At 42.0% G+C, this 22925-nt stretch overlaps 1 protein-coding gene across 1 annotated transcript in view; it reads left to right on the plus strand.

Moving 5' to 3' along the window:
* The first annotated feature begins 1887 nt into the window (after positions 1 to 1887).
* LOC127632131 (neuronal tyrosine-phosphorylated phosphoinositide-3-kinase adapter 2-like) overlaps positions 1888 to 22925 on the plus strand; it is a 43749-nt gene continuing 22711 nt past the window's right edge. Inside the window, exons 1-2 of the mRNA XM_052110650.1 lie at positions 1888 to 2522; positions 5876 to 6096. Of these exons, the coding sequence (XP_051966610.1) occupies positions 5900 to 6096 (197 nt within the window). The 5' untranslated portion in view covers positions 1888 to 2522; positions 5876 to 5899. The remainder of the gene's footprint in view (positions 2523 to 5875; positions 6097 to 22925) is intronic.

The following is a 22925-nucleotide window of genomic DNA, read 5'->3' on the forward strand; positions in this document are numbered from 1 at the left end:
GCTGTTTAGCTAGTTTACTATACTCTTACATACACATACTGTATACTCCAAAACACATCAATACACATATCTGACTGCCTGTTGAGTGCATTTTCCGCAGAAAACGCAGTTGCCCCGGCAATAGCATCGTATGGACAGCGGTCATGCCCTCAAGAGAGGATCATCACACAAACAGCCACACACTTCACCCACTCGTGCTCTCTCCCGAAGTCGGAGTCAACAAAGCTATCAGCTTGACTGTTAAAGGAATGAAAATTCTGCCATCATTTACTCACCATTATGTTGTTCCATGGAACACTAAAGGCATCTCCATTCACTTTCACTGCATCTTTTTTTCCTTACAATAAATGTGAATGCTGACTGTGGTTGTCAGTCCATAACGTTCTGCCCATTGGTGGCTGTTGCCTACTGTTTTCAAAAGTAGGGAAGCACAGATTATTGTTTTTGGTTTCTGTAATGTTACTCCAAAACTACCTTACTCAAACTATAACAACAGAGAAATGTCTTTAAGAAAAAAAAAAATAAAGCTCAAAACTGTTTTTTGCAACAAAATAGGCCAAATATCCCATTATGACTAAAATAAAGGTGTTATTTGAAATTGTAAATTACTGAGCATATATCTCCGAGCCACTGGACACTCTGCACTCGACGGTGGCACTTTTACATTTCATACGTTGATAATCACATACATCACCATTTCAATTACTGGCTATCTTTTGCAAAGTCCCCTTCATTTGAGAGAATGGTCAATGATCATCTGGGATACATTGATTGAAAAACAAATTTCGAACAAAAAATCTGATGCAGATCTAATGCAATCAGCGCTCAAGCAGCTTCCATATACTCTCAAAAAACCATGGCATCTGGGCGCAACACAAATTAATGTGTAAAGTGGCGTAACTTGGATCTTACGGGCCCCAGTGCAAAGAACCTGTCGGGCCTCTTCTTTGGGGAGCCTCGGCCATTTTTCATTGCTCGTCAGGCCTGCAGTCGTTTTTATGGTTGCTTTTGACTGTTGCGGGCCCCCTCTCACCCAGGCCCTAGGGCGGCTGCCCACCATGTGCTTACTCCCCTGTTTAGAGCCTCTCGTCCAATAAACATCAATCTATTGAACCATTAGTTTGAATGGTACAGGTACTGTATGTGCCACAGACTCCCATTGAAGCAAGGTTTTAATAGTGGGCAATGTGTCTCCTGACTTCTATAGACATATTAATGTAGGAAAAAAATCTTATTTCACTACTTGAATGAACAGGGTAAGAGCGATGTGTGATATTATACATATTTTATTTACCAAAATGCATGTCATTTATAAATATATTTTATTTGTACATATATATAACACCTCATTACCATATTTCTTATTACATTTTAAGGAAAACTGTGCTTCCAGAACAGTCTTAAAGGAATCGCCACTGGTTCTGTGTAATGTCTTTTGTGCTCCAAGCAGAAAGAAAATCATACAGCTTTGGAACAACATGAGGGTGAGTAAACGATGACAGAACTAACCCTGTAGCGTCACACACAATATATTGCCAAAGTTTACTTATAGCAAGAAACTGAAAATAAAATAATGTTAAGTAAAAGACAGAGAATCTTTCTCTCTCTTTCAGAACCATGGACAGCTCTAAGTGAGTAGCAATATGGGTAAGAGACATTAGGGTTGAGTGAAAGAAGAGAGAGAGAGAGAGAGAGAGAGAGAGAGAGAGAGAGCGCGCATGACAGATCACCAGGGACATAGAGCGAGTAAGCAGAGAGTGTTGGGAAAAGCTTGAGGGAAGGAGATCAGAGTGCAAAAACGAGAGCGAGAAGGTAAAGAGGGCACAGAGAGAGAGAGAGAGAGAGAGAGAGAAAAGAAGGAATAGAAGACAAGACAGATGCTGTAGTTGGTCTCTTTGCCAACTGCACATGACGCCAGAGCTGGGTTCAGCACTGCATGTGTGTGACGTGCACGAGGGGTGTGTGTTTGTGTGTGTGAGACGGCAGCCACAGTGGCAGCAGGGGAGGACGGATCAGAGCGATTGTAGGGCATGATGAATTTAGCAGCCTAACGTCGCTGTGCACACACCGCAGCCAGCTGAAAGAGAACACGCTCATACTACGAGCATCCACACGTAGCCCACCCCACACACACTATGCGTGTGTGGGGACAGCGCAAATGAAGAGGTGTGGATCTTTCCAGAAGCGTGTACTAAGGCATGGGACAGCTTTGGTGGCCATAGCGCTGCAGGAGCGGTCGTAGGTGGGGAAGGGTCGGACTGCCGACCACCACCTAGGGCTGAAGACATTCTTTTTCATCAAGCCTCTAGAATTCCAAAGATGGACATCTTCCTCTCAACCTTCACCCTTTTCCTCACACCAGTGTGTGCTTCCTCTGAGCTGCGTCGCTGTCGCCAGGCATGTCTGTCAGCCGTGTGTGTGAGCACAAGTGTGTTCGAGGGGGGATTTGACAACGTACGGTATTGAGAAACACACACTTGACACACCTGGAGATAAGCTGTACTTGGAGATTCACCGACACTGTGAGTAGGAACCTGTTCTTGCAATGATCTTGTTTCCAGATAAATAAATAAAAAAATGTTCTCGATTTCATCCCTTCTTTTTCCTTCTACGGTCATCTTCATAAATTCTTCATCATCCATATGAAGGGAAGTGTCAAACTGAAGATCATCTTTAGTCAAGGGTTCAAGGGTTGTGGGATGCAAATCAGCACATTTAGGAAATTACCCACCTACACCTTCAGATTAATTCAAGATTCAAGCTCCTGATTGCCATTGTACAGAAACGAGATCCATCTTACCATATTTATTTTTCTCCCAAAGTGTTTAGATGAAATTAATTGGGATACTATGAGTAAGTCTCTTCTTCTGAGCCTAATCACGTGTGTGTCCATCTGACATCAATGTTCTTGTTTCTAGACAAATCAAGATTTTTTTTTGGTTTCCATCCCTTCTTTATCTTTCTATGGTCGTCTTCAGTTCCTCATCTTCCATATAAAAGGAAAATGTCACACTCAGCTTCATCTTGAGCGAAGGGTTCAAGGGTTTGGGATCCAAATCATCACATTTCAGAAATTACATACCTACACTGTCAGATCCTTTCAAGATTCAAGCTCTTGATTGTGATGGTACAGATACGGGATCCATCTTTACATCTTTTTTCAAAGGGTTTAGATGAGGGTCCTGGGTAGCTCAGCAAGTAAAGACGCTGACTACCACACTTGGAGTTGCAAGTTTGAATCCAGGGCGTGCTGAGTGAATCAGTAAGTCAGGCTTCCTAAGCAACCATTTGGCCTGGTTGCTACGGTGGGTAGAGTCACATTGGGTAAACCTCCTCGTGGTTGCTATAATGTGTGGTTCTCGCTCTTGGTGGGGCACGTGGCGAGTTGTGCGTAGATGACACAGAGAATAGCGTGAGCCATCACACCCACTAGGTCACTGCGGTAACATGCTCAACAAGCCACGTGATAAGATGTGCGGATTGACGGTCTCAGACGCGGAGGCAACTGTGAATCGTCCTCCAACACCCAGATTGAGGCGACTCACTATGCCACCTCGAGGACCTTAGAGCGCATTGGGAATTAGGCATTCCAAATTGGGCAGAAAAGGGGAGAAATTTGGTTGGTGGTGGTGTACTTGAACGGTTCTGATGACAGTACTGTTTGAATCATTCTTTATGTGAATCCATGGTTCTTGATTTACTTATGCTGGATTATTTGATGTATATGTGTCTTTAAATGGTTTAAAGGCTATTTCAATGCCGCTGTGATGAATTGGAGCTATTATTGTGGAAACAATGAATTACAGGGCAATGGAATGAAAAAGGAAGTTGAACTCCTCTCACCAGGAACCACTGATGTGGTTTTGTGGTCTCTATCTGACCTATTTTATGTGTGTCCAGAGTACAAGGAATATGGCATCTTGCCACCTCATCATTCCAAAGAGTGATACAACACTTTGAATTTGATGTGATATTAAAACAGCTACAATCACACATGCTCAAGCACACAAAGGATGGGGAAATGTTATCCATCTGCAGCAAAGAGTAGAGGGAAGGAAGATCATGTTTCATGCTTTAGGCATTACATCAGAAACACACACACACACACACACACACACACACACACACACGGTTGGGATACCACGCCTGCCAGTGTAAAGCGGAACTAATGCATCTTCAGCACGGAATTAGGTTCCCAGCTTCCTGCGTTATGTCAGCGCGCTAGGACACTGTTGCCTGGAAACCCACAGCTCTCTCTCTTTCCTTGCGTTCCATTTATAGAATACAGCTGTGTATTCGTGTATGTGAGCGTCATTGGGCATGTGCAAATGTGTGTGTGTGTGGATGTGAGAATGGCTGCAGACATTTGTCTAAATGTGTGTGTGTATGCAGGTGTTTGTGTGTGTAGGAAATATGTTAAATAAAGGAAAAGGCAGATGAGTAGGAGAGGGATTATGACAAAGGAAGGGATGGGGAGAGATATATGAGTCTATATTAAGAGATGCTGAATAATACAACATGAACAATAGCCTTTCTGACATCTTCACATAGTTGCTAAAATAAACTTTTTGCACAATTTCTCCTTCACACACACACACACACACACACACACACACACACACACTTCTTCATTGTACATTTTGTCTTGCCCAAGAAGCACATTTGAATTGAATAGTGTAAATATATTGTTTCTATACTCATGATCAACTTCAAATCAATTAGTACCTTTATATGCGTCTCAAATCAAGCACATCTGCACTCTTCTACTTCATCTTGTAGCGCAAGTAGTGCGTGTAGTGTTGTTGAGACTGAAAGCACAACATAGTGTACTACGAGTACTTGGATGATGTACTTTAACCGTCAAAACAGAGTGTGAAATGTTGGACACTTTGTGCACCAAGCACTCGAGGCTTACCGTACGTAGTGGAATGGGTGGAGTTACCTGAAAAAGAAGGTGGCCATTGTTGAAGTATAAAAAAGTTGCAGCAATGTACAAGGCATGTGAGTGACAGGGTGGACTTTCCATTGACTACTGTTTTTATATTGACTTACAGAAACCTTTTTGCATTCTAATTAAATTAAAAAAATATAAGAAATGAATGCCCCGAGTGTACACATTTCCTTTAGATTTAACTTTTTCAGTATTTTTATTATTATGAATTTCTTGATTTTTAACATAAGAGGACTTTTGTATGACATGTTTTGTCCCTTATCTCAAGAATCAGTGATTGGCTGGACAGACATATAGTCCTGCCCCAAACTCGGACCAATGTTTTGATATCATTACAGAACCACAGTATTAATACTTTTTGGGGGGGGGGGGGGAATCTACGATCTACCAATGGACTACTTATAGTAATATCTGCATTTTAAGATGGGAAAGGAGAAAGTATTTTATCATCAAACAAATTACACCCTAATTACACAGTTTTCTGCATGGGGACCTCACCATGCAAGTGATTTAAGGTTTGATTGTCCATGTGGAAACATTTGTTACCAATAAAGATAGCAAACCTGACCCACACACAAACACACAAAATTAAAGAACATATCGAGAATTATCCAGATGCTACAGCCATTTGCATTTTATGCTATGTTACTGACTGCTCTTTCTTGTCTTGCCTTGTGTGTGCCGAATAAAGAGTATTTATGCATGTGTAAGTGTTAAACATGAAGCTGCTTGCCCTCTCCCAGCAGTGAATCATGCTCTTCTGTGTTAAAGGATCAGATATTCCCCTGAGAAAACATGCCATTGTGTGTGTGTAATTCCCACCTGTGCTTCCAAAGTGCATTTGTTTTTGTTTTTTTAAGCACAGGCCCTCAAGAGGACATTATGTGTGAGACACTCAGCTCTCTCTCTTACTCTCCCTCCTAGGCAGTCTCTCTGCTCTGGTGAAGGATGGATCCTAGCGAAGAGGAGTGCACACGTTTCCTGCAGTATGTGGAGGACAACGGTCTGAGGGCTTATGATGAGCTGGTCATCCAGAACGCCTCTGACATTGCCAGAGAGAGCGATCGCATCCGTAACCACACGCAATGGACATACCTACAGGAGAAAAACCAGAAGAAGAGACGGCAAGAAGAGGCTATCAAGAGGTACAGATACACACACAAAAACAAAAGCATGGTTTAAAACCGCAATATGCAAATGTGAACATTGCACATAATTAAACTAAGGCAGGCATCACTTGCATTTTTATTACTATTGCTCATTTCAGGGTTATGGATTTAAACAAACCTCTAAAATTGTGCATTACTCATCCCACACATGCTACATTAAATCATGAGGCTTTTGGAAGTAATTTTCTTATGGATTTTGCCTGGCAGATGATAGAACGGTAAAATCCCACAGACTTGGAGGGCACCCAAGCCATATCTAGGGATGAGAATAGCATAGTGACTTGTGGGTGGGCCAGTAAGCAACCACCAAGAACACCCTAGCAAGGCCCTAGCAACCACCAACCACCCTGATCACCCTTAAAATTAAACAGCAATGCTCCAAGAACCACTCAGAACACCTTTGCAACTGCTAAGCAACATCCTAGCAAGCACCCACAACACCCAAGCTTTGCACCACTCAAAATCTAGCTTTATAGCCAGTTGTGCTCTTAGGGTTTAGAGGTTAGAGAAATATAAAGGTCCCTGGTCCTGATCTCTAAAAGTCAATGAGGAAATAGCTGGAAATTAGAGAGACAGAGTGAAAATAAACCTTAGGCAATTATGTCATATGTTTTTGAGAGAGAGAGAGAGAGAGAGAGAGAGAGAGAGAGAGAGAGAGAGAGAGTAATGTAGAGCAGACATTTCTGCCAATCTCACTGATGGGAGACACGAAAGGATGCTCTGATTTATCTAATGGCATATGGCTTCTATGTGACCTGAAGTATGTAAACTTGTGTCTGTGTAATGGTATATTTGAGCATTTCCATTCTGCTTAACTGCTATTTTGATTTCTATTTAGCTTCAGTTTAATCCAGACAAAAAACACACAAAAAACACCTTTACACAACACATTTAACTTTAGTAATGTGACATATGTGTGACTGAAACAGAATATACATCGGGGAATTACTGTATGTTGGGCGAGACTTTATTTTATCCTTTGGTAATTTAGAGCAACAGTGCTTAACTACTTTCGCAGCCATCCTGGTTCTAAATTTTTTTTCCCATAATTATTTTTTAATAGGTATTTAATAAAAGATTCATCCTTCATAAAAGAGTTCTATGCAATGAACCAATCCAACCAGCTCCAAGGAGAATTACATTACAAACATTTATTTTGGGCAAAAAAGTATATAGAGATGCACCGATCAACCGGCCAGGGACCGGAATTAGCCGATTTTCCGCATGCTCGGCCCGGACCGGTGACCGGTCGGTCAGCCTCAAGTCTTTCCGATTCCAAGCCGGTCCGTTTTGTTGCCAGCGGCGCAGGCAATAACATCACAGCCGCATGTAAACATGTCATTGGCGTGTTAGATCTTAGAATACATAAAGTTCGAAATGTGTAATAATTGTAAGGCCAAAGTAAACCGTGGGGGAACCACCACAATAACTTTCAGAACAACAAACATAATTAGACATTTAAAACACCATCAACCAGCTGAACATGCCCATTTTAAAAAAGAAGCTAAAAAAAGGGAAAGCGGCTAAAGCTAGCCAGAGCTCAGAGCCAGCGACAAATCAGCAGCCTCTCCTATCATCCCTTGGTATGAGCAGCGAAAAGACCAAAGCAATTACGAGGAAAATTGTGGAATTCATGGCCCTGGATGACCAGCTGTTCTCCATAGTTAAGGACAGAGGCTTCAGAAATCTGCTACATTTCCTCAATGCGGAGTAGGAGGTACTTTCCGACATCGCCAGAGTTGTTTAATCTCGTGTCATGTCACACACGCAGCCTGTTATCTGTCAACATTTGGGTACACAAATCCGGGAGAGGGGAAGTGGGGTGCTGGAGGCAGAGTCTAAATACATACAAATTGTGCCGTTGTGATTTAAATTGCTGAGTAACGTATTTTTTCCCATCGTGCCCGATATTAATATCAGTGCGACACACATTGCAAAAAGGTGTGGGCATTGTTGGTATGGCTTCGGGATATGAAATTAAATTCTTCCATCCAGTTGTTGTTAAATGTACATGTTTATTTATTTTTTTCACCGGAGCACCAGCTGATTCTTCTCCTCCCATCTACCAGTGATGCTTGATTTAACATCCCACGTCTACTGCCTGCGCAGATATCAACAGTGCAAATGGGTTGTAGGTTGCCAGATTGAGGTCATAAATGGGTTGAAATTTGTATGATGTGTCGATTGTGTGAGTAGGACGCGTTTCATTCAAGATCTGGCAACTGGACCACCTTGGAATAATATATTGATGTGATTATTCATATAACGTGGTTTGGGCCATACAAATTACGGGAGTTTTTTTGGTTGAAATAACAAAACGGGAGACTCCCAAAAAAAATCGGAATCGGCCAAGAAAATTGCAATCGGTGCATCTCTAATATATATATATATATATATATATATATATATATATATATATATATATATATATATATATATATATATATATATATACAGTATATATAAAAATGCAAGACCATATACTAAACGTCTTTAATGAGGGATTGAACTACAATCCCATGAAGCATTACTAATGATGTAATCAAATTAAAAACAATGGATTGATTTAAAGTTCTTTATTATGAGGATAGATATGTTTAAAGTATATTGCAAAATATTCAAATACTGCATATAAGTAGTTTGAGAGTGTAGGTATAGGGATACTCAGTTTCATAATTCACAGCGGTTCCCAGTATCTGCTGGGCTCCTTTGCCGCAATTCTCTGATTGGTGGACTTTATCCCTCTGGATCATGGGTAATGTAGTACTTCAGCAGGAATTCCTCTATGGGGTCACTTTTAATTTCTTGTTGTCAAAGGTGACAGTTTACATTGTTCCTAATTTCCTAAAATCCATAAAATTACACACACAGTAATTTGCCTTATTTCTTCTCCTTTCCATAATTAATTTTAATTCTCTTCATCCACAGATACACTCACCAGCCTCTTCTTTGCAAAATGTTTCTGTATTATCCACTTGTCCTCCAAATCCCCTCATCTTTCTCTCCCTCTGCCCATTTAACCCCACAAATCCTCCCCCTTTCACCCTGTAATTGAACCTAAGCAGATCTTTCCTCGTAAGCGTGCGCATCTCTCTCTCTCTCTCTCTCTCTCTCTCTCTGAGTGTTGGGACACTCATCTTGAGCAACTCTTACTGCGGTAATGGGGCGTGAGTGGGGTCTTCTTCATGGGAAGTGAAGTGCAACAATTGTGCGTGTGCGCGCCCACACACACACACACAAACACAAACACACAGTGTCACTGAGTCCATCAGTGGGTTTGTCTCTCTCCTGTGAGAGGTTTTTAGTGAGATTAAACAATCAGGATTACAGATGAGATTTCATTAATATAAACTCATGAATTAAGACAGAGAATCAGCACACACACTCCCAAACAAAAACATTGACTGTGGGAGGAGTTAAGTCACACCTCCTTAGCCAAGAGAGAGAGAGAAAAACGGGGTCTGTCACCATGGAGACAGAGGGGTGAGTTTCTATGGCAACAGTGGGCTTGGTCCTCGTCTTCCTCTCGTTGATAAATTTAGACTGCTCCCCCCTGAGGGCACATGCATACACATTTCCTCAAAACACACAACAAAAGACTGGTTTGCATGTGTCATTCATTGTCTTTCACACACACACATAAACACGCATTGAAAAAGCGATGAAAGGCAACACAACCAATAGAACATATTGAAAATCTGGATTCGATGACCTTCAAGGATTTACTCAGTGCCACAAATCCTGTTACAACACACACAAATCTAACCTTTTAGATGTGTTTGTGTTCATGAGGCAAATGTGAATAAAATCAGATTGGGATTGAATCTGAATTGTTAGGTACAAAATACAAATGTTCATCTATTGTGACATATGTGCACGTTTTTCTATATAGAAGAATGTGAACATATTAGATAGGATCACAGGCAAATAATGTTTGCGTTTTGTGTGTTATAGTCGTCTATAAATCTTGATTGGACAGTTTCAGGCCATTTAATTTCATTCCTTCGAAGATCTACATGAGCACACACACACATATTACAAACTATATTGCATTTTACACACTGGCAAATAAGCCAGAATACAAACAAACTTTAATTCTTGTGGTCTTTGTGCAGGTAGTGTGTACAGTATGTGTGTGGGTTAGGGTTAGTTAGTGTGCATACTTGGATATGTGCACTATATATCATTACGGTGTAACACAGAGAGAGGGTGAACTGTCTGACAGCCTTTCAGATATTAATGATAATTCACACTAAATAAATTGGCTAGTATTAGTTTTGAAATTGTTGCCATGGCAGCAGCCAGAAACCCAAAAGCAATTTAATCTCCAAAGCAAACTGCAGTCAAAAGTATTGTGTATGCTAATGCTAATATAAACAGTGTCACTAAGGACTAAATGTAAACAACAGCAAAATGAAATGGCTTTTCTTAAAAGAACAGTTCACCCAAATATTTAAGATTCTGTCATCATTTACTCACTGTCATGTCATTCCAAACCCATATGGCTCGTTGTCATCCATGAAACACATATGATGATGTTAGGCAGAATGGCAGCCTAAGTTACCATTCACTTTCATTGCATCTTTCATTGCATTTTTTTTTTTCATATAATAAAAAAGTGAATAGTGACTGAGTGCATCATTCTGCCTAACATTTCCTTTTGAGTTCAAGTGATGAAAGTCATACAGGTTTGGAACAACATGAAGATGAGTAAATGACAGAAAGGAAATAACCCAGAGAGCTATCTCTAGAAGAAAGCACAAGACAAGATCAAGGAAAATGAGGTGAAAGGGACAAAAAAGTCAGACAAAGGCTGAAAAGAATGGCAAAAACGGGAAAAGCACAGAAAAAACACTGCAGGATATCCATCAGATAGGGATGAAGGGATGAGAGGTTGATATATTAGAGAAGGGCAGATGGGTGTGAACTGCTGGATGGGCAGAGACAGAAGTTTATTTACTGAGCTCTGATCAATAAAGACAAATATAACACATCAGCACTGAGTGCGCGTGCACACACGTACACTTTCTATCATGATCTATTTCCATTGACTTCAATTGTTTTTATACTGAGCAAATTATATTTGCTGTCCCCTTCTCCTATACCTACCCTTAAACCTAACCCTCAAAACGATCATTTTTCTCATTAAGACCTTATTTAGTATTATTATGGGGATGGTTCACCCAAAAATGAAAATTCTCTTATTTCTCTCACCCACATGCCATCCCATGTGTGTATGACTTACTTTCTGCAGAACATAAATTAAGATTTTTAAAATAATGTCTCAGCTCATTTAATGCAAGTGAATGGCAGCCAGAGATTTAAAGCTCCAAAAAGCACATAAAGGCAGCAAGAAAGTAATCCATTTGACTCCAGTGGTTAAATCCATGTCTTCAGAAGTGATATGATAGGTGTGGGTTAGAAACAGATAAATAGTTAAGTCCCTTTTTCCTATAAATCCTCCTCCCTGCCCATTAGGTGGTGATATGCATGAGGAATGTGAATCGCAAAAAACAAAAGAAGAAAAATGTGGAAGAGAAAGTGAACATTTATAGTAAAAAAAAATAAATAAATTAAATATTGACCCACATGTATCATATCACTTCTGAAGACATGGATTAAACCACTGGAGTCATATGTATTACATTTATTCTTCCTTTATATTATTTTTTGAGCTTTAAAGTTCTGACCACCATTCACTTGCATTAAATGGCTCAACAGTGCTGAGATACTTTTCTAAAAAAATCTTTGTTTGTGTTCAGCAGAAGAAATAAAGTTATACACATCAGGGATGGCATGAGGGCGAGGAAATTATGGGAGAATTAAAAATTTTAGGTGAACTATTCCTGTAAGCGGTTTTCCAGCCATTGCTCACAATATAGCTTATGATAATTATGCACACTACAGTACAGAATAACACTAACCCAAACCCTAATACTTTTTTGTTTAGTTTTTTAGATTAAAATAACATGCATTTATTTTTTAATCGTTTTCATAAATGCGATTGTCACCACATGTCCTGAAAGTTAAGGTTTTGTCAGACTTGGCTCACTTCTGGGGGCAAACTTGTGTCCAAACTATAGCTTTGTACATGCACCTGCATCAGTCACAGCGGGATTTCACAGAAACACATTAATACATCTCTCTGCATCTACTGAGATTACAGGGAGTGTGTGTTTGAAACAAAGATTTCAGTACAAAACTGTCCATATGGCATTGGATCTGCATGTTAAAAAAAAGTGTTCATAGTAGCATGCTAAATCAATACATCCTCTATGTAGGCTATATAGTATACAGACATATCTCGTCAATTCTAACTGTGTCCATTAAATCCATTAGCTCAGAAAATCCAAGCGTTGTACCACTAACCACTATTCTCATGACCTTTAGCCCTTAACACAAACAACCAGCTACTAAGGCACTGATATGTCACCCCACCACAGTCCAGATCAGGCCCGTAGCCAGCCTAGTGGAAAGGGGTTCTTTTTTCAAAAAGAGGACCTTATTGCAGTTTTCCCCCTCATTTTGCATTTGATTATGAGGTTCAATACGTTCTATTTGTGCTGGATTAGCTTGTCTGCTTGTATCTTAACGAGCACGCTTTTTGATGCACTGAAAATATTTACTACAATATTGTCAAATTGCTTACCAAGTATAACAACCTTGTTGTTTGTCTTTTTGAACATATGTTCAATATTCTGCGACAATGACGATGCTGCCTGCTTTTTCTTCCGTCTCTCCTGCTCTTTTCGCGCCATACTCACTATCCAGCTGGATGTCGTTGGCCTCACTGATTTAGCGCGGTAAAGTTTGACGTTCGACATTCGTTGGACATTCGGTTTAACAGATGTAAGGGACCGTCTGAAAACTCCACATAGGAGATGTCCAGCCAATCGTATCGGTTACCTAACGTAACCTCGGTTCTCTCTAGATGAGGGAACGAGTATTGCGTAAGCTAGCTTACGCTACGGGAAAGATTCATCTTTTCTGAGATATTGAAGCCAAAAAATTATCCTTAATTTTTGTATCCATTGTCAACGCAGTGCGGCAGCTGCAGACCTTGAGCGGGCTAGCTAGCGAGCTCATAGGTTGCTCTGCGGCAACTGCTGCAGCCTATAGACGAGCTTGGGCGAACTCGCGATCCAATGAGAAGCGTCCGCGCGCTCACTGCAACAAAGCCCGCCAAAATGGGCGTGACTAGAGTGCATATAAGCGTAGTTCAGTAGGCTGGAACCCTGATTTTCATCTCTTCAGCGAAGCTCTTCGCATCTCTGAACTGGAAGCCGCGTCGCCGTTCGAGGGGCATCAAGCAAGCGTGGACAGCGCTCGAAGAAGCCGGCCGTCTTCGCCACCTTCAGCCGTCCTGCGAGCTAAGCCATCCGGTGACGTATCCTTTTTAAAGCAAGCTAGTTCTTATGAACTTCACAAAAGAGTACGAGCGTCTTTTTAAAGATGCCTCGCTCCACTTGCGCCTCATGCCGCGCCCCTCTCAGCACCGGAGACCGTCACGTCATCTGCGCTCTCTGCCTGGGACTGGGGCATGCAGAGCTCGCCCTCGCTGAAGGCGGATGCGATCTCTGCGAGGAGCTTCCGATGTCGACCCTGCGGGCTCGACTCAAAGCGCTCAGGACCGAAGCCGCCGCGCCGCCTTCCATTCAGCCGCGCAGTAAAAAGCGCCGCTCTCAAAGGCTGCCGGAACCAGTGGTAGAAGCGATTGCCTCGCCGGAGCCCCTCCCTCGAGCATCGCCTTCACCCTCCCCGCCCACTCGGGACGCGCAGTTGGCGCCGAGCAGCTGCTCTTGGCTTCGGACAGCGAGGAGTGGTCAGGCTCACACGCCTCCTCCTCGGCCCAGGAATCCAGCAGGACCCGCGCCGGAGTCGAAGGGGAACTAACGCGCCTCCTCACACAGGCCGTCGACCGCCTCAGGCTCGAGTGGTCACCGCCCCCTGAACAGGCTCCCAACAGACTCCACGCCGCACCTTTGCCCGCCCTCCGCGAGATGGCGGTCTAAGCTGGTGCTCCTGTCTAAGGCCTGCAGAACTACTTCCGCCTGTGTTGGCCGTGCCTATACCGCCGCCGGCCAAGCCGCATCTGCTCTGCATTCCATGGCCGTCTTACAGACAGAGGCTGTTTCAGATCTGACTAGCCAACTTGGGAGAAGCTGAACGCACTACGCGCCGCTGTCTCTGTCCGGTCTCTTCGGTTCCGCGGTGAGTGGCATTGTTGACCGTTTCTCGAAGCCCAAGCCATGAATCTCTTTCTGCCTCGTCGCGCTAGCTCCTCTGCAGGCCGCCCACGTGACCAGCCTCCTGCACGAGCCTCTTCACAGTGCCCAGCTCAACAAGCCAGACTTCTCAGCGTCGACAGGGCGGCCGCCCTCGATCAGCGCTCAGACAGCCGCCCCCTGCGGGCCTCGGCCTAAGATTGTACTGAAACCTGAGCAACCGAAGTCCTCCTAGCGTTGTTGAGAAAACGACGGCTCAGTCCCGCCACGGCCGGACCACCGTCAAAGCTTCGCCCCTGTCAGTCCCCTTCTCTCAGGCTACTGCAGTGGTGGATTCAGCAGCCAACAAGCCGGTGATACTACCCGTTTGCCTGCACTCAAACGCCGTTTTCACGGCGACCCAAAGAAATCTTGTAAAGAGTAAACATGCCTTATGTGTAGAAAATGTGCCCACAATCCAGTGCTCACCCCTACACACAAGCATTACACATCCCGTGTCCCTATCAGAGCACACTCACATAAGCGGTTACGACCCGTTCTAGTGTTAGAGTTAATAAACGCGCCCACGAGCCCGTGCGCGCTCCCTCCTCTGCCCGCTCTGTCACACGGCCAGCTGTATGTAAGTCCCGTACGCCCCTGTCAGTCCCCTTCTCTCAGGCTACTGCAGTGGTGGATTCAGCAGCCAACAAGCCGGTGATATTACCCGCTTGCCTGCACTCAAACGCCGTTTCCACGGCGCCTAAAATAAAGCCTTATGTGTAGAAAATGTGCCCACGATTCAGTGTTCACCCCTACACACAAGCATTACACGTCCCGTGTCCCTATCAGAGCACACTCACATAAAGCGGTTACGACCCGCTCGAGTGTTAGGGTTAATAAACGCACCCACGAATCCGTGCGCGCGCCCATTCTCTGGCCGCTCTGTCACACGACCAGCCTTATGTGTAGAAAATGTGCCCACGATCTAGTGTTCACCTCTACACACAAGCATTACACGTTCCGTGTCCCCATCAGAGCACACTCAAAAGCGGTTACGAACCACTCGAGTGTTAGAGTCAATAAATGCGCTCACGAATACGTGCGCGCGCCCATTCTCTGCCTGCTCTGTCACACGGCCAGCAAACACTTCTCTGTATGTAAGTCCCGTGCCCGTGGCTATGCTTGCGCATCACTTAACAGACGTGACTCTTTCCCCATTCACCTCAATCGGGAAGTCACTCACAGAACAGCCTGTCCATGCTGTCTGCGAGCAGTCCAGCATAAGCACAGTAAGCGCGCTCACACATTCTGTTCAGCGCGCTGTGTGCAGCAATCAGAGCAATTTGGCCATTCACCCTCTAACATTACGCTTCAAAGCGTGGGAAGATATTCCAGGGATATCCGAATGGGTGTTAAGCACAATAAAACAGGGCTATTTGCTACAGTTCGATCGCCGTCCTCCTTGCTTCAGAGCGCGACTCGAAACTACTTTGAAAACGGAAGCAGCGTGCATGCTTCGTTCAGAAATAGCAAACCTTCTGTGCAAAAGGGCCATAGAGAGAGTGCCGCCTCCCCTGAGCGAGTCGGGGTTTTACAGCCGTTATTTTCTTGTCCCCAAGAAAGACGGCGGCCTCAGACCAATATTAGATCTCAGGGTTTTGAACAAAGCGCTTGCAAAAAGACCGTTCAAAATGCTTACAACCAGCAAACTCCTCGCACATGTGCGCCAGGGGGACTGGTTTATTTCTCTCGATCTGAAAAATGCATACTTTCAGATTCAGATAAATCCCCGTCACAGGCCATTCTTGAGATTCGCCTTCGACGGCCAGGTTTATCAATACACCGTCCTTCCGTTCGGCCTGTCCTTAGCACCCGTACTTTCACGAAGTGCATGGACGCGGCGCTCGCACCCCTCGCGGAGTCAGGGTTTGCGAATTCTGAACTATTTGGACGATTGGCTGATTTTGGAACAATCACATACGGAGCTTCTGTCTCACAGGACAGTTCTCCTCAGTCATCTGAACAGTTTGGGCCTTGCAGTCAATTGGACCAAGAGCTCACTACAGCCCAGTCAGGCAATTTCCTTCCTTGGAATAGAACTAGACTCAGTGGCAATGACGGCTCGCTTATCTACACAGCGCAGCGCCGTGTGCAGCGACTAGCCGCGTCATTTCAGATGAACAGCCTCACACCTCTGAAGAAATTTCAGAGAGTGCTAGGCTACATGGCCTCCGCCGCAGCAGTACTTCAGCTGGGTTTACTGCACATGCGCCGCTTCAGCATTGGCTAAACACCCGGCGTCTCGCCGGGCTTGGGCCACAGGCCGCCAGCCCATCAAGGTGACTCAGACCTGTATTTCAGCTCTGCAGCCCTGGACAGTGGCCGAATGGTATCAGCGGGGAGTGACAATGGGAGCTGTATCTCGCCGAAAAGTCATCTCGACAGACGCGTCCAACACGGGTTGGGGCACGGTCTGCGAGGGCTCTCCGGTTTTCGGCCTATGGTCAGTTCAGGAAAAGCTCCTTCACATAAATTGTCTGGAAATGATAGCGGTCGAGTACGCGCTGCGCGCTTTCTCCCGGTCATTCAGGGTCACCACGTCCTGGTCCATTCGGACAACAGATCTGTGGTATCCTACCTAAACCGTCAGGGCGGTGTCAGATCCAGGAACCTCTTCCATCTGACGAAACGCATACTGAGTTGGTCCCAGTGCCACCTGCGCTCGCTGAGGGCGACGCGCGTGCCAGGCCACCTGAACGGCGACCCGGATAGACTGTCAAGAGACAATATTCCCCAGGGGAATGGTCCCTGCACGCTCAAACAGTCCAGACGTTATGGCACCTATTCGGCAGAGCGGAGATAGACCTCTTTAGCGTCCAAAGAGAACTCTCACTGCCCAATATTTTTCTCGAGCGAGGACGCGCTGGCCCAGGACTGGCCCAGACGCCCGCTTTACGCCTTCCCTCCCGTCTCGCTATTGCCACAGGTAATGCAGAGGATCAGGAAACGCGTCACTCGGTGCTCCTCATAGCCCCGCGTTGGGAGAATCAGACATGGTTCCCGGAGCTTACGCAGCTGTCACTGACAGCGCTGTGGCCCATCCCAGTGAGAGCAGATTTCCTCTCTCAAGCTCAGCGGCACAATTTGGCATCCCCACCCAGAGCGCTGGGCGCTGCATGCGTGGGTGATCAACGACTACCCGTCGCTCTGCCAGAAGGAGTAATAAACATCATCATACACGCTAGAGCCCCTTCCACGAGAAGACTCTATGCGTCAAAATGGTCTGTGTTCTCAAAATGGTGCACCGACCGAGACCTGGACCCGCGGACATGTGGGGTGTCGTCGCTGCTCGTATTTCTACAAGAGCTGCTGGATAAGGGCAGATCACCATCCACGCTCAAAGTGTATGTGGCGGCAGATGTCCAGCCAATCATTCAATTCACGTGCAAGTTATACAGCCTTAAAATGAGAAAACGTAATTTTGGTGCATTTTAGTGAATATTTGATGAAATATTCAGTGAATATCTGCAAAATTATATTTTCTCATTTTAAAGGCTATGGTAACTTCCCAGAGGATATATGAATTTACTACAGGTACAATTATTACAGTATCATCAAATATATAAGTAGTAATCAATTGTTTTATAGAAAAAAAATCACAAAAATTCACCAAAATTATATTTTCTAATTTTAAAGGCTGTATTTTTTTATTTTTATTTTTTATTTTAGTGATTTAGTAAGTTCTTCTGTCCTCTAAAATGTATTACTGTACATATATAATTGATAATCCTGTAATAATATCACCTGTAGTATCTCTGTCTGTACTCTGGGAAGTTATAGGAACATTCTGAATGTGAAAATGTATTTTAATTTTATAATTTGTTTTATGTATAACTTGCACGTGAATTGAATGAATGAGTGGACATCTATTTTTTTTATTTTTTTTTATTAAATTGATTACTGTACTTGTATAATTGATCATACTGTAATAATATCAGCTGTAGTATGTCTGTCTGTCCTCTGGGAAGTTATAGGAATATTCTTTTTTTTTTCCATGTATAACTTGTACGTGAATTGAATGATTGGCTGGATATCTCCTATGTTTTAGCGTAGTGAGTGGAGTTTTCAGAAGGTCCCTTAAATCTGCGAAACCGAATGTCCAATGAATGTCGAACGTCAAACTAACTTTACCGCGCTCACATATTTTGCTATTAGTGCATAACGTCAGTTGCTGCGCATGTAACTTATGTAAAGGATGATGTTAATGAATAAAAAATAAATAAAATTAAACGGACTTAAAAACTACCCGAAAACCTAACCTGTGGTTCCTTATCTGCTACTCCGAGTGTGGTGTTTCTTAAAGGTATAGTTCACCCAAAAAGTAAAATTCTCTCATCATTTGCTCACCCTTATGCCATCCCAGATGTGTTTGATTTTATTTCTTATGCAGAACACAAATTATGATTTTAAGAAGAATATTTAATCTCTGTAGGTCCGTACTAAGTGAATGAGTGCCAAACTTTTGATGCTCCAAAACGCTCATAAAGACACTTCTAGTGTGCTAGTGTGAACTTCCACCAGGCCTTTCTGTGAGGTGATCTATGAATTAGTAACCGAAACAATACCATACAATATTCTTCTGTGAATAAATAAGGAATGTGGAAGCTTTTAAGAGAGGGAGGGGAGGAATGACAGCATTCCTCTCATCAGTCCCTCTGAAATATGAAATAGCAACAGAGAATGGAGTGATTGAAGGAGAGATAAAGACAAGACAAGAGAATATGAAGGTGAAACATCTTGGGTTACATATATATTTGCATGTGATTTAGTGTTTCATCCAAAGCCTCTTTTCAATGTCCTGTCATGGTCAGTACAATTTGTATTGCTTCTTTACATTAATCAACATAGGAGAGTATATGAGTATGTAAAGGGGACAGCTGGTAAAGTTTTTGTATTTAATATTTCTTTCTTTTCGCCTCAGTATAGTGTAGAGGAGATGAATTTAAGAGCCATTAATATTATTAAAAATCCATTTGCCATAGTATTTTATATTAATGCCAATAACAACTTATGAAGGAGTGTCCCACATTACCTACACTGACCCGAACAGATAGAAAGAGAGAATTTTTACTCAGAAAATGGGAGGGTAAGAAGAGAAAGGAAATCCATTAAAAAGGGATGTTACTAAAATTACTGGCCACTCAGGATGGCGTGAAGTGTGAACACTAAAAGGGTGGAAAAAAACTGCAGACGATACAAAAAAGACAAGATAGATGACAAGATACATGGATGAAAGGATGGAAAGAGCAAGAAATGAAGAGGATGTGAGGATGTAGAAAGATGAGGGACACTGGTGCAGTAAGTTTGGCAGACAGCAAACCAGACACTCAATCATTCTTTACGAACAACCTCAACTCTGATTACACACCCACAATGTGTGTGTGTGTGTGTGTGTGTGTGTGTGTGTGGTTACTTAAAGCCAACGTGAGTAAATCCTGTCTGCCCTTTAGCATGATTAGTTTTCCTCAGAGAGAGAGATTGAGAGACAGCAATTGAACTGACTGCCCCCTTCTCTCTCCACCTCTCTCTTTCTCTCTCTCCCTCTCTATTACACTCATGAACAGGCAGATGAAACTAACTCAATTTTTCTCTGATATTCAGTGCAAAAATCATCCTAAAATCCAGGCAAATTGCTCTGAATTGAATTACACAAAAATTGCTCTCACACAAGATAGATTCATGAAGTTATGAGGGATGGATGAAAGGATGAAGTGAATTTGTTTGTCCTCTGTAACATTCCTGCACATCAGACATGGAATAAATTATAAAAAATTAAACTTCTATATTAGAAGCTGTTTAGAATGAAATAATCCCTACAGAAATTCGGCATCCAGGCAGGAAAAAAAAGGTGTAAATATCTCTCACAAGATCTTAGACTAGGTATTTACAGTCCTGCACAGAATGTCCTCCAAACACCTACCTTGGCCTACCTTGGTATATAATATAGTATAGCTTAGCATAGCATAGTATATTGAAAGATAACACTGTAGCATAATATAGTATAGTATAATATAGTATAGTATAGTATAGTATAGTATTGAAAAGTACAGTACAGCGTATAATAGCACACTGCAGCACAATATAGTATAGTGTAGTATATTGTAGTGTTGTGTAGTGTTGTATACTGTAGTATATATATAGCTACATTAAAGCTTTTTTCAACCCGATGCACAGAGCATACTCTCACAGACAAAGCATCTAAAAGTCTTCACATGATGCTTATCTAAGTACAGTATAGTCAGTATAGTGCAATGCGGTATAGAAGTACACAGTATGGTACAATATGAAATATGTGCTTGTAAAAAACATGTAAATTCATATTGTACATGCTACCTATACAAACCCATGTGTTCGAAATGAAGAATCACTATTTTTACATTTAACCTTTCATATTTATACTACCTCTACAAACCCATACCCTTTTGAACATAATAACCTTTCCTTTTTTTCCTGTATAAAAACATGTATACTAACTATTCATCTTATCCTGTAATTCTGTGTCTAGTTGTTGTATTTCTGTACTAGAAGCTTATGATCAGAGACCAAATTTCTTATGTTTGTGTGAGCACATCTAGAAGTATAGTGTAGATTAGTATAGTAATAGTACAGAACAGTAAATTGTAGAATTGCAAAATGCAGCACATTATAGTATATTATAATATAGTATAGATATAAAATATACAATAAAATTCTGAATAGCACACTGCAGCACACATTATAGCATAGTATAGTATAGAACAGTCCCGTGTAGAATAGTATAGTATAAACAGTATGGAGTAGGATAGCATACTGCAGCACAATATAGTGTAATGAAGTATAGTATAGGACAGTATAGTGTAGGATAGGTCACTGCAGCACATTATAGTATAGCATAGCATTGGATAGTACAGTATAGAACAGTAAAATGCAGAACAGCACACAGCAGCACACATTATAGGATAGTATAGAATATAACATTACTGTGTAGAATAGCAAACTGCAGCACATTATAGTATAGTACATTATATTGAAAGATAACACTGTAGCTTAATATAATATAGTATAGAACAGTACAGCATAGCATAGCACACTGCGGCACAATAAAGTATAGTATAGCGCAGGATAGCACAATGTACAATAAGTTATAGTATAGCACAGTGTAGTGTAGTATAGTGTGGAACAGCACAGTGTAGAATGTAGCACACTGCAGCACATTATAGTATAGCATAGTATAGTGTAGAATAGTATGTAATAGTACAGAACAGTACATTGTAGAATTGCAAAATGCAGCACATTATATTATTGTATAGTATAGATTAGTATAGTATAGTTATAGTACAGAACAGTACATTGTATAATTGGAAAATGCAGCACATTATAGTATACTGCAGAATAGTATAGTAATAGTACAGAACAGTACAATTGCAAAATGCAGAACATTATAATATAGTATAGATTAGTATAATATAGTTATAGTACAGAACAGTAAATTGTATAATTGGAAAATGCAGCACTTTATAGTGATATATGAGTGAGCAGTGAAGGCAGACGAGGAGATGCGGATCCAAGTGCAGTTCAACTTTATTAAGGAAACAAACAAGGCAGGTACACGTAAAACACGGGAACAAAGGAAAAACCCTCAATGGGGAAATAAACATAAAACTAGGAAACACGGGCAGGGGAAACATTCCAGGCTAACAACATTCAACGATAGACAGCGACTGAGCAAACAGACAGGGTTTAAATACACGGACATGGGAAGACAGGAACCAATGAACAAACAGAACTCAAACAAGATAACAAGGGGATAAACAGAAACCAGTGGCAAATTAACGAGGGCAGGTGAAAACAATGAATGAGAACACGAACGCTAACAGGGAGACTGTGGAGCAAAACTACGGAATACAAAAGTGACAAAAATGACAACCAAGGGGTAACAGTGAGAACAAGACGAGGTAACCCTAACAATAGTATACTGCAGGCTAGTATAGTAATAGTACAGAACAGTACAATTGCAAAATGCAGAACATTATAATATAGTATAGATTAGTATAATATAGTAATAGTACAGAACAGCACATTGTAGAATTGCAAAATGCAGAACATTATAGTATAGTATAGTATAATATAGTATAGTATAGTATAGTATAGTATAGTATAGTACAGTATAGTATAGTACAGTATAGTATTCAACTATTCAACACATAGCCCAGGTTTTTCAGGTTCTAATTACAATAATATATATATATTTTTTTAGTTTATGTTATTTTAATGCACCTATTAGCAAACATAAAATAAAAACACTCTCAGTAAAACACATTGTAAAAACAAAAAATCATAATGTAGTAAAAGCAAGTCTATGCAAATTAACTTTTAACAAGACTTAAAAACAGACACAGATTGAGCAGATTTGCAGAGCAGAGGGAAGGCTGATCCATAATCGTGGGAGCTTCACTACAAACACTCTATCACCTTTAGTTTTGTATCTGGATACAGTCAACAGGTTCAAGACAAGAAGATCTAAGAGGTCTAACTGTTTTATAAGGTCTGGTTCATCTTAAT

This window comes from Xyrauchen texanus, chromosome 38 (assembly GCF_025860055.1).
Source record: "Xyrauchen texanus isolate HMW12.3.18 chromosome 38, RBS_HiC_50CHRs, whole genome shotgun sequence".
NCBI classification, from domain to species: domain Eukaryota; kingdom Metazoa; phylum Chordata; class Actinopteri; order Cypriniformes; family Catostomidae; genus Xyrauchen; species Xyrauchen texanus.